Source organism: Zeugodacus cucurbitae, chromosome 5, assembly GCF_028554725.1.
Source record: "Zeugodacus cucurbitae isolate PBARC_wt_2022May chromosome 5, idZeuCucr1.2, whole genome shotgun sequence".
NCBI classification, from domain to species: Eukaryota; Metazoa; Arthropoda; class Insecta; order Diptera; family Tephritidae; genus Zeugodacus; species Zeugodacus cucurbitae.
Genome location: NC_071670.1, coordinates 48,468,753 through 48,484,112, shown reverse-complemented (window position 1 = coordinate 48,484,112; position 15,360 = coordinate 48,468,753). Strand labels below are relative to the sequence as shown.

Below are 15,360 nucleotides of genomic sequence, written 5' to 3'. Positions count from 1 at the left end.
TGTGACGCCCTCAGACCAACAACTTGTGTACGCTTCATACAATACAATGACATTTAGACAACGTTTTGCATTACTCAATTACAAGAATGCATTTATAAATAAACAAATATACATATATACAAGCTGTACATACATACTTTAGAGCACAAAAATGCGAAACAAATCACTTGTTTTTTTAAATCGAAATTCTAAAAGCGAGCAAAAGTTGGTGTGAAAAAACGCAAAACTTTTATGTGTTGACATGAAAGCAGCAAATGCAAATGTGTGTGTGTGTGTATTGGTGTGTGATTTTGCAGGTTTGTCACTTGTTCATTTGTAGTGTAATGTTGCTTTTGTGAAAAAGTTTATTTCAGTTATGACAATGACGACGGATATGTCAGCTACTTGTTTGAGCTTGAAGTGTGCTCAAAGGCAACAATTGTAAAATAAATGTAAGTGAAACTGTAAGTGTGTGTGTGTGTTTGAGTGTGTCGATTTTAGTTGGCGTGTGAAAGTGTTTCCTGCAATCAATTCCCAGGCGATTGCTTACAATTACAAATTAAATAAAATTATACAGAGAAAATTAATATGCGAATATGTGAGTGTAACTGATAAGATGACTATTTATATATGTATACACTATAAATACAGAAATTGAAAACACGTGTAGTTTTTATCATTGAATGCTTGGTCTAGCAGAAAAAAGTTTCAAGGTCTAAATACTAAAGAAATATAATTAATTTTTAGTGCGCCTGAAAGTAGGCAATGTTTCATACATATTTTTAATAATATATATAATAAATTGAATCTCAAATCATTATTTACTGTTAATACGCCACTTCTTACATAAGTTTAGTAGTAGAAGTCTAGGTAATATTTATACCGTTAACGATAAAAGCACTATTTTCGGCCAATGCGCCTAAATGTAGGCAATGTTTATTACTATAATTTTATTTTAGCCTAAATTAATTAATAAAAATCGAGAGATTATACAAATGATGGTTTAAATGGATAGTCCGGTATTTGAGTTAAAGAACCCAACGACTATCAGACCATTGAATAAAAATATGGACTGCGATATGTGATCTCTTGATTTGGAAAATATTACTTACACTCTCTTTAGAGAAGATGAAATAGGACCAGAGACCATGTTTATTTAAGGGATTATATACTTTAGTGGGGTCGAAAAATTCGAAAAAATTGCATGTCATATTTTCAAAATGTATACGTTTAAGGTATCCTCAAAAAATTTCAGCGCGATTGGAGTTATAGAACCAAAGTTATAAGTCTTTATAGCGCGCTACGTCTCTAAGGCAATACAACGAAATAAAACTTTGAGCTCGATTTTTTCGAAATTCTATTTTTTGAAAACTGCCTTAACAGTGGAGCATGATTTCTCGAAAGCCATTTTACCGATTGTTCTGAAATTTTCAAGTGTTACTTATATTATATTAACAATGAATAGTTCGTGAACGAAGGAAATTTAATTTAGAAAAAAATTATTTTTTTTTGTCTGGAAAACTAAATTTTGAGAATATGAAAAATCGACATAAAATTGTTTCTACAAATATGTCAAAATATGTACTATTTGACATTATGGAAGTCGTTTGGAAATATATAAGGTAAAATACCAAAAAAATTACAAAAAATCGACAATTTACACATGACGAAAGATATATAACCCCTTAACAGGTACAAAGGCAGTGTCCTGAAAAGTTTTTTAGTTCGAGACGAGCCTTGTTGTAGATATGTAATAATGTTCGAGTTAAATTAAGAAAGAGATGAAAGAAGAAGTACAGTCTTATCATCATTGATTTAGACAATAAAAGCAACAAAATAGTAGTTTGTCTGATAATTTTTATTTAAAAAAACGACATAGAACTTAAGAGAATTATTTCCATTTTGTTCTCAAAATGAATTTGGGACGAAGAAAAGTCGAACCAATTGACAAGATTAAAGTTAGATTGCACTTTAAATGCCATTTGGGTGCTAATGTGTATAGTACGTCTATAAGAAGATAATGAAATGTAAAGATAAACAAAATGCGGTGATCTAGGGAAAATAAGGATAATAGGGTGATCCATAAAATAGAAAATTTTACGATTTTTCGAGATCTAAATTTTGTTTGTCATATTTTTTTTGTCGATCAAGTATCCATATCATTTCATTTAATCAATTTCTGTGAGAAGCCACAAATAATATCTATTTTATCACATTTTAATAGTCTCTAATTGGGTAAAATCTAAAACCTTCTATTTATGTTCATGTCTTCTACTATGTGAATGAATCATAAAATTTATAAGAATTATCCCAAAATAAAATTGAGAATCAGCTTAAAATCGAAGAACTATCCCCTTGTAAAAAATTACATCGATAGCTTACTCAGAACTTACTCTTGTTGGCGGGAAATGTTGACGGGGGAGTTTACTGTCGTGAGCTCCGCATCAACCTTAGTTTCAGGCTTCCCGATTACTGCAGCGTTTTTCAAGCGGAAGTGGCTGCTATTAAAGCAACGACAGACATATTGCTTCGAAGTGCAACAACCTTTAGGGAGGTGGTGATCCACTCGGATAGTAGAGCGGCGATACTAGCTCTGAGTTCATTGAATATGCGCTCAGGGTTGGTTAAGGAATGCCTATCCTCACTATCGGTGGCATCGTTATACTTTTCAATTAGACTAGTCTGGGTTCCTGGCCACTGCGGAATCGCGGGGAATTGTAAGGCTGATGAGCTTGCAAGGTCAGGGATGACGGATTCACTATTAGAAGCATGGAAGCATGTAGGAGCACTGCGGTCTGCTATTGGACAGATGGGCTTCGGCTGAGCTGGGTAGGCGCTGGTCAGTTACCAACACATGCTTAGTCGCAAGATCCTTCTGGCCTAAGGTTAACCGCGGTAGGTCTACTGAACTTTTCGCCCTAAGTAAACCTCACCTCTCCTTAGTCGTAGCGGTTCTTACTGGCCATTGCCCCATTGGGATACACGCTGTAAGGTTAAAAATCTTACCGGATGCTAGCTGTAGAAGCTGCATGGAGGAGGATAAGATGGAATCGTCTCATCATTTTCTTCTGGAATGTCCCGTCTTTGCTAGATCAAGAAAGATATTTCTTAGAACACGCTCGCGATATAACGAATATAGAAGTTAAGAATCTCTGCAGATTTGTAGTAGGTTCAGGGCGCTTTGTCGATTCCTAATTTGTTAACCTAAGGGGGATCTAGGTTTCACAAAGGACTATATTTTAAAGTCTACGTGTGTTTTCCCTTACAACCTAACCTAACCTAACCTTACTCAGTAAAGAAAATGATTCAAAATATTCGTTATCCCAAAACTACAAGGGTTTGCAAATAAAAAATTAGGGCAATAGTTTTTTTTTTTTTCTAAAAATACGAAGTTTCACGAACAATCGATTATGAACGTTTTAAGAATGAATTTGTAAAATTAAACACACCTTTTATATAAAAATAAATACATATTTACAATATTGTAGCTGCATCGTGAGGCTCATACGTACATATGTTTTGGATAACTTGTTCCAGTACTCATTATATTGCATTAACTTTATTTCTCATACAAATTTATGCATGCAATAAATGAAACATATACATATGTATATATGTATGCAGTGGAGATATCTTCCGCCTGCGATTGCACTGAGAAGATGAACTCAAACAAGGGCAAGGTCATTGTGAACGTCATGTGAGCAAGTGAAACGTGCATACAAAGAAACAAATGTACATACATGTATATATATGTATATATATGTACATATATGTACATATGTATGCATTTTTCTTAATAAAAGCAAATATTGCAGTTATGTTAAAAGAAAAACGCCCATAATAAACTGGGCTATAATTATATGAATATGCAAGTATATTTAGTACAAAACAAAACACAAACACACACACATACACGCACGCTATGGCGCTCTTGACGCTTATCACGACACATGCTTATCTCACGAGAAGCAAATAAGCGCATACAATGCAATTAAAAGTAAGAAACAACAAAAATAAAAACAAAAACAACACAAACGCTGGCAGAGCGTGTGTAATGCAGGCATATTTATTATAGGCAATACATACAGACAGACAGAAATTTTTTTATTGTAAAATAAATCAAATAAATTGCGAATTTTATTTCAAAAATGATGATGAATACACTCGCATACACACATACATTCAGACATTTGTTGCTTGGCAATTTAAACGGACACACGATTGCACGGCGGAATCGCGCAGAAATAGCGCAATTAACACATAAAAATAATGCAGGCGCAAATAATGAAATGAGTAAAATTTACAAAAAACAAATAAAAATAAAAAAAAATTAAAAAAAATAACAACTACGAATGAAAAATTATAGCATAGCATGAAAAAAATAAATAATATTACATACTCGTATGCAAGCAATATAATGATAATTTTCGCTATGCTAAAGAATGACAAACGCGCAGACATGGCAAATTAAATAAGCTCGATGAAATCATCTCAGACCCTCATCAGCGCATTTTTCATTTCATCTCATTTTCGATGGCGTCGTGTTGGAATGAGGAACCATACAATCGTCAAATACTACGGCACGATGATTGCAGGCTCAGATGCGGTAATTGTGGGTACGCGCGCTCGTGTTATTGCCATTGTTGTTGTATTTGCTTATAAAAATGATTGCGTTGCTGCCGCGCGGCGGAGAATACGCGTTTAATAATGACGTTAATGATGGCACTAAACGTGGCGTTTACTGAGGTTAAATTGACACTGTTGCTATTTAAGATTTCGTTTTTTTTTGTTTTTTTTTTTTATTATACGAGCTTGACTTTTGTTATTAACATTTTTTATTTATATGTGCATATTTGTATGAGCATATGTAGAAGAAAATACCCTGCAGGAAATATTGTGATTTCGTAACTTGAACTTGGCTGCAGTTGGCACATGATATAGTTTGCCATTGGTGGTAGATTGATATATTTAAGTTTCAATTGAGTATTACCTGAAGCTTTTACCAAAGCTTGGAGCTTAAAAAATTCTCAAGTACTGATTCACTCGGAATTCGACGATTTTTAAATATTTAAAAGAAATTTTAATATCTTTGGTCCAATTGGCTATTTTAATATCTCTAGATTGTTAGACGATTGGCTAAATTTCTCCCCTTATTTATGGTGTTATTATCCGACAAAAGGGTGGATCTATAAGTTTAACCCGACTCCGAATGGTTAATGGATTTTATTAGAAGCTTTTTCAATAAAGAAATGTTCTCATAGACTGTTTGATTCTGGTTTTAATACTCTCGAAGATCCTTTTATTTCGTGTATCGCATCCGGAGCTTTCAAACGTACAGTGTTCCAATCATTACGCTACTTATTATGGATATTATTGCATTATATTAGTTATCAGACTTATACAGATTCAGATAGACTCAAGTGCTTAGGTCAGAACGTTATTTTGTGAGTACATGAGGTAATAGTAAATGTATCTTTCAGCTAAATGAGATCTAAATTAGACCTTAAGCAAAATATTCTCACTATATCCTGATTTAGGTGTTAATGTAGTCGTATCTGTGGAAAACATGCTTCAAACAATTTTTAGAAATGTTGCCGAATTGACAGTCTTGACCGTATATAAATCCGTGTTCATCCCGGTTGCGTATATTACTATTATGTAGATTAAAGTCCGATATGGTCATGCTTGTCCATGCCAATATTATCAAAATTATAGCCAATAAGTCGTCATAAACTCTGTCAGTAGATAGTATTTTTGACGCAGATTAAAGAACCAACGTATTATCGAGGTCAATAAATTGAAAAAAAAAATATTCAGAATTTTTATACTTTCGACTCCATTTCCTACAGGGTGTTCAAAACAATTTGTTTTTTCTTTTTTGCACACATTTCCATAACAAATGCGCGATGAACGTCATAATAACTAGCTAGCATGATTTCCATCAGCATACAAGAGTTACAGATAATTGAATTAAATGAAGAAGAATGCAGACGAGATAAATACTCGTACATGCGCATATCCAACATCGCACAAAATTCGAGAGATATACTCATATGGATTTTGTAGAATTGTAAAAATATGTATATTTAAACAACAATAACTGCAAAGCGACCTGTTGATAAGCGATAGTGGAAGAGTGGAGAAGCTGCTGTTGCAGCAACAGTTACTATCGCGTTAACACCGTTATGCAGCCTATATGTATGAATATATGGACAGTCAGTCGTGTAATTAGTCACCTGCGCAAGCGAATTTGCAAATTTTTATTGTTGTTGTTTTTTGGTGGCTGCGCTGGCGCTGACGTCAGCACTTAAAGTGCCTTGACTTACTCGCTCAGCTTACTTGTTTATGGGATTATAATGATTGTGATATTATTATTAAATATATTGCGAATTTATCTAAATATGCATGTGGTTATACACATACATATACACGTACATATGTATACACACATGTATGTGTGTGTGCAGATAATTCAAGCTACGGCTTGTGCTAAGTGGTAAATGGCTACTTAACTAAGTAACTAAAATTTATGTTATGCCATTTAGAGGCAAAACTAGATAATAATTTAATATTCAATATTAATAAATGTTTAGTTAAATAACGTCTATAATTTGGTTAAGCATTGATTTTTTGCATATTTTCGATTGCTATTGCTATTATTGGCTTTTAATGTCAGTGGATTAATGAATATTTATTTATTTCTCCAAATGATATTATTCAAAATTATGTTATGACGATATAAATATCAGAGATTCATCATTCAGACAGAGATCGTAAATATAATTGACTGACCAAAAGTGGACATCCTTTTTATTGTAAAAGTCAGCCAACTTTATCGTAAATATTATGACATTATTTCTTCAGTTGTTCCAAATCTAGCATGAGGCAATGGCCTATATGAAAATATTTGAAATCTTAGTACATCGTCGTGAGGGATGAACATACCTGGACAGTATGGCCTACGGAACCAGAACAATCATATTTTTATGCAGTCGAAATATATATGAACCAAAAAAAAACTATTATATTTAGAGAATGTTTTTGCCACCACAGCAACATATCGCAATAAAAAACTTAATGGCAGATCAAAAATACGAAATCGAATAAAATTCGACTTTCAAACAATAATACCACAATCTGAAAGGAATTGGCTTATTGGGAAGGGAATTTTGAATATTGGAATTGGTAAGGGAAAATTTCAAACAAAATTTTGTGATTGCTTAACCGAGGCGTTTTGGAAACCACATATGGTCTATTTAGAACTATGGTGAAGTACCACTTGATCTCATTCATTCAGGTGCCTAATCAACATCTCCATTCAACCTACTAGCACACATGAGATCCGCAAAGTAAGAGACTAAAGGAGATTACAATGCTGTCAATGCCCAATTAATATGTTTAAACAAAATCTAACAAGGCTAAATCTTAAAATTACTTTACAATCCAGTTAATCAAATACCACTCGACTACTATGAAATCACTTTCTTCATTTTAGACACTTAAGACATATTTAGAATTTTCACACGATTGTCCAATTCATAACAAGACGGCCACACTTATGTGTTAGAATCTTACTTATGTGTTAGAAGTATTCGAGAGAAAGGTTTTGCGGAAGATATATGGTCCCTTAAACATTGGCAACGGCGAATACCGTAGACGATGGATAGATGAGCTGTATGAGTTGTTCGACGACATTGACATAGCTGGTGGGCCGGTGCGGGTCAATGGCGACCGTTATAGCGCCATGATAATTGAAGCTCATGATCTCGGCGACATTTGGTTTCAACAATCAGTGGATTTATTGAGAGAACACTTCGGAGAGCAGATAATTTCACGTTTTGGGTCGGTCGATTGGCCACCAAGATCGTTAGAATGTTTTCTATGGGGATATGTAAAGTCTAAAGTCTATGCGGACAATTCGGCTTCCATTCAGGCCTTGGAGCAAAACATCAACCGTAGTTACCAGTCGAAATGTATGAACGAGTCATCGAAAATTGGACTCAAGAGGAGGACTATCTGAGAGGAAGCCGCGGCCAACATTTGAAATAGATAATCTTTAAAAAATAAATGTCAAAGAATGTTCTTTCAAATTATAATAAATGTTCCACATTAAATTTACATTTTCTGCTTTTTTCTTTAAAAAATTAGGGAACCTCGAATTGAAACACCCTTTACTTAAATTAACATGATTAAACCGAGCGATATATCAGGCATATATATGTAAAAAATTCATAATTTCGAGATTGTTTCTTTACAAAGTTGTATAAAAACTACCCAACAATGAAAATGTTTCCATATTAGCACTATTAGATCGACATTTCAATATAAAATTCGCAAGTAAACTTTTTTTCGTCACCCACCATATTTTTTCTAGTTTAATTGCACTGATTATATGAGCACTTGATATCTACAAAACACTTGTTCAAGTTTCGAAGAGATTCCATAAATACCTGCATATGTATCCAATTATAAATTCATTAAAAAATTCTTACTTTGACGTCACGACACTAAACGGCCACTAAAATTGCACTCACACACTCACTTAAAAGTTATCCATTTTACCGAGTTAGAAGTCTAAACACGCCAATCACAGATAATTAAATACAATAATACACAACATTCTTAAGTTCTCCCAGTACAAGTGCTACAAATGCACCGCGTTCTTTAAGAATGAAACGCGCTTCACTTTCCGGCAAAAATATATACATAAATAAGCGAGTATTTGTTGAGTTGCATAATTTCCACGGTGCATATGTAAATTCGCCATAAAATAATATTTATACACATGTATGGTATGTTTGTTTGTAAATATTTGCGCACTTACCGCGACAGAAATGCACCGCCGCCATCGTCTCGTATCAGCAAACGGCCGCCGCTGTTGTTGTGCTGCTGGTGCAATCCCTGCGATGGCATATCGATAAAATCACCACCACTCCCCACTGCCGAGGTGGGACGGAAGCTGCTGCTACCAGAGCTCGTAATACTGCCCGAACGACTAGCCTTTCCACCGGCGCCGCCAACAACGACACCGACACCAGCACCGCCACTGCTACCGCTCAAGAGTGGCTGTGGATATGAGATCAATTGCTGCTGTTGGTGTGAAAATGATTTTGTTGTTGTTGTAGATGTAGATATAGTTGATGCAGATGCAGACGCTGCTGCAGCAGCTGGTGTGATTGGTATTAATGCGCCAGCTGCATTACCATTGCCCACAGTCACGGGTGATGGTATGGATCGAGGCGCTGTGGCAAGACGATTGGTTTCTGGTGTATGCGCAATACTCGTATAATGCTGCAATTGGCGGCGAGGAAGGAGAGATGTTGCGAGCGACGGAAATGTGCAAATGGGCAGGAATATGGTTATTAGTAATTTGTCATAAATATAATATAAAGTAAAGGCAAAATACTGAATGAACTTACCATCTGTAGTACATCGCACTCCTTGGGCACCACATGCAACGTCAACACTGAAGGCGTTTGCTTGATCATCGACACGATTGTACTGTACGCAAGCCCCGCGATGGGTGTGTTGTTCACCATTAGAACGCGATCGCCCGTCTGCAGGTTGGCGTAGTGAGCAGGTCCGTTCGTTTGAACTTCTTTTATGAAAATGGTTTCCATCGCTTTCACTTGGTGGTGGTACGGATCAGATGCTTCCTACACACGCCAAAGCCAGTCGGTTAGTTAGTCAGCCAGCCAAGAGCCAAGAGCCAACAGCCAACAAACACAGCCAGCCCCAGTCAACCAAGCCAAGTCAAGTCAAGTCGACAATCCAACAAAGTGAGCCAACAGCAACAACAACAACAGCGAAAAACGCGAGCGGCGAGAGCAGCAATTGGAGTCACAGTGGAAATCAGGCGGCAGCGGCGTCGGTTGTTCGTTGGTTGCGATTTGTATGAGAAAGAGTTGAAATAAAAGCAGAAAATTGAGTGAGTGAATGAGTTGCGCGACGCTTAAGTGTGAGAAAGTGTGCAAAATAAAGCAAAAACAACAAAAAAAGTAACATAATAATAACGCCAAAGTAGGAGGGAGGGGGCGGCGGGTGTAAGAGTTAAGTTGGTAGGTTTTTTTTTTTTAGTTTTTATTTTTTTTTGTTTGCTTTTTTTCAATGTATGTATTTATAATGACTGCTTTTTAAAAAAAACTCAACGTCTGTTGGTTGAAAATACGAAAGAGTACACTTGGTGGTGGTGTTGGTGGTGGTGGTCGTCACGTTCGTTTTTATTTTACGAGTATTACTTTTGCCATTGTTGGAGGTGTTTGTGTTGTTATTTAACGTGGCAATCAGCGAAGCATGGCAAAAACAAAAGCGAAAATGCTCAACATAAAAGAAAGGCAAACTGTTAAGCCAAACAAAATCAGAGGGGGAAAACAACAACAACAAAACGAAAAGCGTTGACTGAAAATGCATGCGAATAACTGTAGACTGACCGTCTGATTTTGCGCAGAATGGAGCGCTCGACGGAGGTTCGCATTGTGTGCGCACAATTTTTTGAGAAGATTTAATTTGAGTTAGCTTGGGGTTAATTTTTACTACGTGACGGCACTCCATCTGGTCTCGCAAAGGACCCAAACTGGTCTATGTGTGGCTTTCTAGCCTATCAGTCTAACCTAACCTAACCTAATTTGGGTCGGGAGATAGATGATAGTAGTTGGTGTCTAACCGATTTTGGCGAATTTCTGAAAATCTTGGATTCCGATTGGGTTTTGGTACCTCATCCTGTTTCAAAAATCGAAGACTCTTAAGAGAACTGCAGGTTTTTCTATGGACCAACCAACTGTAGAGAAAGTACTGAGTTAGGTTAGGTTAATTGGTTTTCGTGAATTCTAAATACCGAGAAGTACCGAATTCCGAGTTCCAAATACTGAAGAAGCTTAAAAAAACGCAGGTATTTCTATAAACTTGCATCTGTAGAGGAAGTACTTAAGTTAAGATCCTTGGACTATGGCATAAATAGTAATAGTTGGGATTTAACCAATTTTCGCGAATTTCAGAAAATTCTGTTTCTTGAGAAATGCTGAACTCCGAGTTTCAAAAACTGAGGAAGTTTAAGAAAAATGGAATCTTAAGCCCAGTCTCTGTAGATAATGGGCGGGGTTAGGTTAGTTTAATGATTTTTGTGACCAAGATCTTAAGGAATCCGACTTTGATAGCCGGGAACGCTACTCCATTCTTTGAAATGAATCAAATAGACCCTCACGTTTGGACAAAGCGCTTAGAGGCTTTCACAAAATTTCTAAATACCGGTACTTGTGTTCCAATGCATTTGTTAGCATATCCTGTCAGGCTCTAAGTAACAGAAATCTGATAGAGCTCTTTAACACTGCATTGAAACAACGCTCAAGTAAAGAGATGTCTGGATTTAGTATCATTAGACAAGCTACGTGAGCTCAGACGCCTAGAAACTGGACGGAACAAGCCTAAAGATCTATAAGGTAGTAAACGGTTGTATTTAGGGATTCTGAGCTCAAAAGATGCTGCGGATTATTTATGGTCCCTTAAACATTGGCAACGGCGAATACCGCAGGAGATGGAATGATGAGCTGTATGTGTTATTCGACGACATAGACATAGTCCAGCGAATAAAAAGACAGAGGCTACGCTGGCTAGGTCATGTTGTTCGAATCTGAAAGTTTTCGATGCAGTACCCGCTGGTGGAAGCCGAGGAAGAGGGAGGCATCCACTCCGATGGAAGGACCAGATGGAGAAGGACCTGTCTTCACTTGGTATTACCAATTGGCGCAAAACTGCCAAAAGGAGAGATGCGTGGCGCGCTGTTGTGGACTCGGCTATAACCGCGTAAGAGGTGTCTACGCCAGTCAGGAAGAAGCTCAAAAAGTACAGACAATCTTAAAATGGAATGAAAAGCTTTGATACATTTTTGCATTGTAGGTAGCTTCCGATACTCTCTTATCTCGGACGTATCATATTGATAGGATTATCTTCAATAAATTAAGCCAATTTACAAATGGATCAAACTAGATCTCAATTTAGGAGGAAACAAAAATCTGTATATCTCTAGAGAATCTGTGAAATTTCTAAGATTTTTTTTTAGATTTACAAGTGGATTAAGCTAGATCTAAATTTAGGAGGCTCTCTATCTCTATTGTGAACCAGTCCGATTTATAGGAGTTTCTTCTTACAACTAGATCCACTACCCAAAATATCGAAGTTGAAAGCTAAAGTGCTCAAAATAACTTCGAACTTTCAGCGAACCCCCGACGCTTCACTTTATTTCCAACATTTCGCACATATGCGTACCGCATTCAAGTGTCAGTGGTGCAAATCAATGTAATACCCGTATATGTAAGATAATAGTTGGTGTCTTTTGGTGTGGCATACATATAAACATATGAATGTAGTACTTTAACGCTTACCTGTGGCCAAGAGGGATCATCTTCCGGTGGATAGGCAATGAAATGACGCAGCGTAAAACCGAAACCTTGATTCGGACGTCGTCGAATTACAACGACTTTTGGCTGTATGGCGGCGCTGCTATTGGTGTCTTGCAACATATTTTCGGCAATTGCGGCTATTGTGTTTTATATTTGAAATAAAGGTGACTACCACACTACAAGTGCTACTATTACAAACGTGTATATTTATTTGCTTTATTCTCTATGTGTGTGTGTGTGTGTGTTTGTGGCACGCTGGCGGTCACTGTCTTAAATGTCACTTCTATGGTATTACTTATTGCGTTGATGGACGTCGCTGGAGACGCTGGTCAAAAACAAAAGCTTGATTATATAGTATTTAGTAATGGTGAGATGGCAATGTTGGTTATTATTAGTTGTTGTAACTACAGCAGCTGAAGACATGCGTTGTATGTGCGCGTTCGTTCTCAAAATGTCGCCATTTGTGCTTACATACATTTGCGCTATAAATGGTATAATTTCAAGTGTTGCTCGGTATTTTTTTCGGGGTTGCGTTTGTTGTTGTTGTATATTTTATATTTTACAACCTTTTCCGTTTCGTTTTTTAAGTTTATTTTATTTCCTTAAACTTTTTTTTTTGTTTTTGCGTTTGCTTTACTTGTTGTTGTACTGTTTCCTTCGTTTTCTTTTTCGTAGGTGATTATGCGGTCTGATCCGGGTTTTTGTGCGTCATGCAATAACACTTACACTATGTACAACCAGCAGTGGGTTTCTTTAGTCCTGCGCTTGGGTCCTGTGTAATGCTCCGCTTCTGGTATACCATTTCGTTTGGTCGTCTTGGTCTTCTGCTACAATATAAGGCTTCTTCGGCCTGCGTTGTACTCACCACCAACCGTTTTACGGAATTTCGACTTCCGCCTGCACGCTTCGACTACGGAGTTTCGACTTTCATTAAGTCATGCTGTAGGTTTACATTGTTCCTGTTCCGTTTGGTGTGTGTGTGTGTTTTTTCACTTTTCATTCCATGCCTGTTGTTGTTGTTATGTTGCATTTACCGCGTGTTTTATGTACATAATCTGTAATAAAAGTGAAAAAAATATATTGTAAATGACCAGGTTTAGTTGTCTGCTTGCAGGTAATTAACTTTATAAAAGTCGGAAGGAAAGCTCGAATATATTTCGAGCGAGTTTGTGTGTGTGTGTGGCATGCCGTGCCAATTAGCTAAATTACCAATGGCCGGTAATGATATTACCGCTGAGTTAACTGGCACGCAGTCAAAAAAAAAAATAAAAAATAATAATAATGAATAAAAATATGAAAAAACAACAATGAAAACATGTATTAAAAAACAAACAAAAAATATTTAAAAAAAAAATTAAATAAAAACAAAAGCAAAAAATATAAAATAAGAAAACAACAACAAAAAAATGTATAAATAAAATACTGAAACAACAGCAAAACACAGAAACTAATTTACCAACGAAATTTTAAAACACACTTCCGGTGGCAAAACTAACAAAAAATAAAAATAAAAAAAACAATACAACAACAACAACAACCCAAATGGTAATCATAAAAATTACACAAAATTAGCGAATTGCGCCAAAACTCTATTGGAGCACTCGGAACGAATTGATTATTTCCGCAAACAAAGCGCTCAGCTGTGGCAGTCAGAGGAGAGCAAATTGGTTTTCTTAACTTTAATTTCAAACATGTTGCAATGTGTGTATTAGTTAACACAGCGAAGCAGATAAGCAGTTTTAATCCAAATTCGCGAAGGCAGCACACACACACACATTCAAAAAAAAAAAAAGAGAAAAAAATACATACATACACATAAAGCGTTGCTGATTTTGCAAACAAAAATTAACGAACCGCGCCGCACAATAAAAACAAAATCACAAATCAAAATACAACAACAAAAAACACCCAAACATGTAATTAAAAATTAATCAAAAATCATAGCAACAAATTGCAGTTTGGCTGTTGAAAATCGCACGTCTCACATTTACTCGTTGTGCCACAGTATGTTGCACGCTGTGTGTTGTTGTAATGATTTAATGTTTAAAACACATAATAAACAATAAATAATAAATGGTGTAAAATAAAATTGGAAAAAACAAACAAATAAGCATTGAAAAAAGCTGCAACAACAATAACAACAACAGCAGTAAACACAACTTAGCTATTGGCCAGTAAACGCGCACGCGTGTCAGCTCAAGCACAGCGCACAGTGGGAAAGCGACTTTTATGAAAAATATTGTAAAATTCAATTAAAAATTAATGCCGCTGTGACGCTGCCATGATGCGATTATTGCAACAAAATTCGTTAGTTGTATGTGTGTATGTATGTGTGTTTGTTTGTGTGCCGTGGTCACTGACCCATTGTCTGGCGCACGGGCAGCAATTCATCACTAATACCAGCAAGTCAGCGCTTGTTTGGGTTGCTTTTTTGATTGTATTTGCGCCTGCGCAACAACATTTACATTCATACACATACATACCTACACATCATCCTATATATATATACATACATAAAATATACATATATATTTAGTTGTGATTTAGTATGCTTGTGCAGACATTAAGCTCAAAACGTTAATAGAGTTAAACGCTTTCGATTTATGACACTATGCGACAAGCGCTATTAGAGTTAAGACTTTTTGTAGCATATAAATCAAATTTGCAATAACAAATAAAATAATATATATGAGACGTAAAGTTGGAGAAAATTAATGAATTTCAAAATTCAAATCAAAACTGGGAGAGAGGAAGAGATTACCGCCAGTATACTACAAAGCTTATTAGTGTGATGGAGCTTAGCAAGCAATATTAAATTTTAACACTTCGCTCCTAAAGGTAGGCAACAAAACGAATAACTTCAAAATAAGAAAGCGATAATTTTTGACAACCAATAAAAAAAAAATATGTTTAAATAAGAACCTGAGAGGTAAAATAAGCGAAAACCTAGATGAAGTGCTGTAAGTGGGCATAGAAAATAACTATT

General features: G+C 35.9%; 1 protein-coding gene across 2 annotated transcripts in view; it reads right to left on the bottom strand.

The window, feature by feature from the left end:
- Positions 1 to 15,360, bottom strand: part of LOC105212213 (rho GTPase-activating protein gacF) — a 108,585-nt gene that overhangs the window by 54,412 nt on the left and 38,813 nt on the right. For both annotated transcript variants that reach the window (XM_011184070.3, XM_054231659.1), the window contains 3 exons: positions 12,357 to 13,429; positions 9,399 to 9,635; positions 8,804 to 9,270 (listed from right to left, as the gene is read on the bottom strand). In XM_011184070.3, coding sequence (XP_011182372.2) covers positions 8,804 to 9,270; positions 9,399 to 9,635; positions 12,357 to 12,494 — 842 coding nt within the window. In that variant the 5' untranslated portion in view covers positions 12,495 to 13,429. The remainder of the gene's footprint in view (positions 1 to 8,803; positions 9,271 to 9,398; positions 9,636 to 12,356; positions 13,430 to 15,360) is intronic.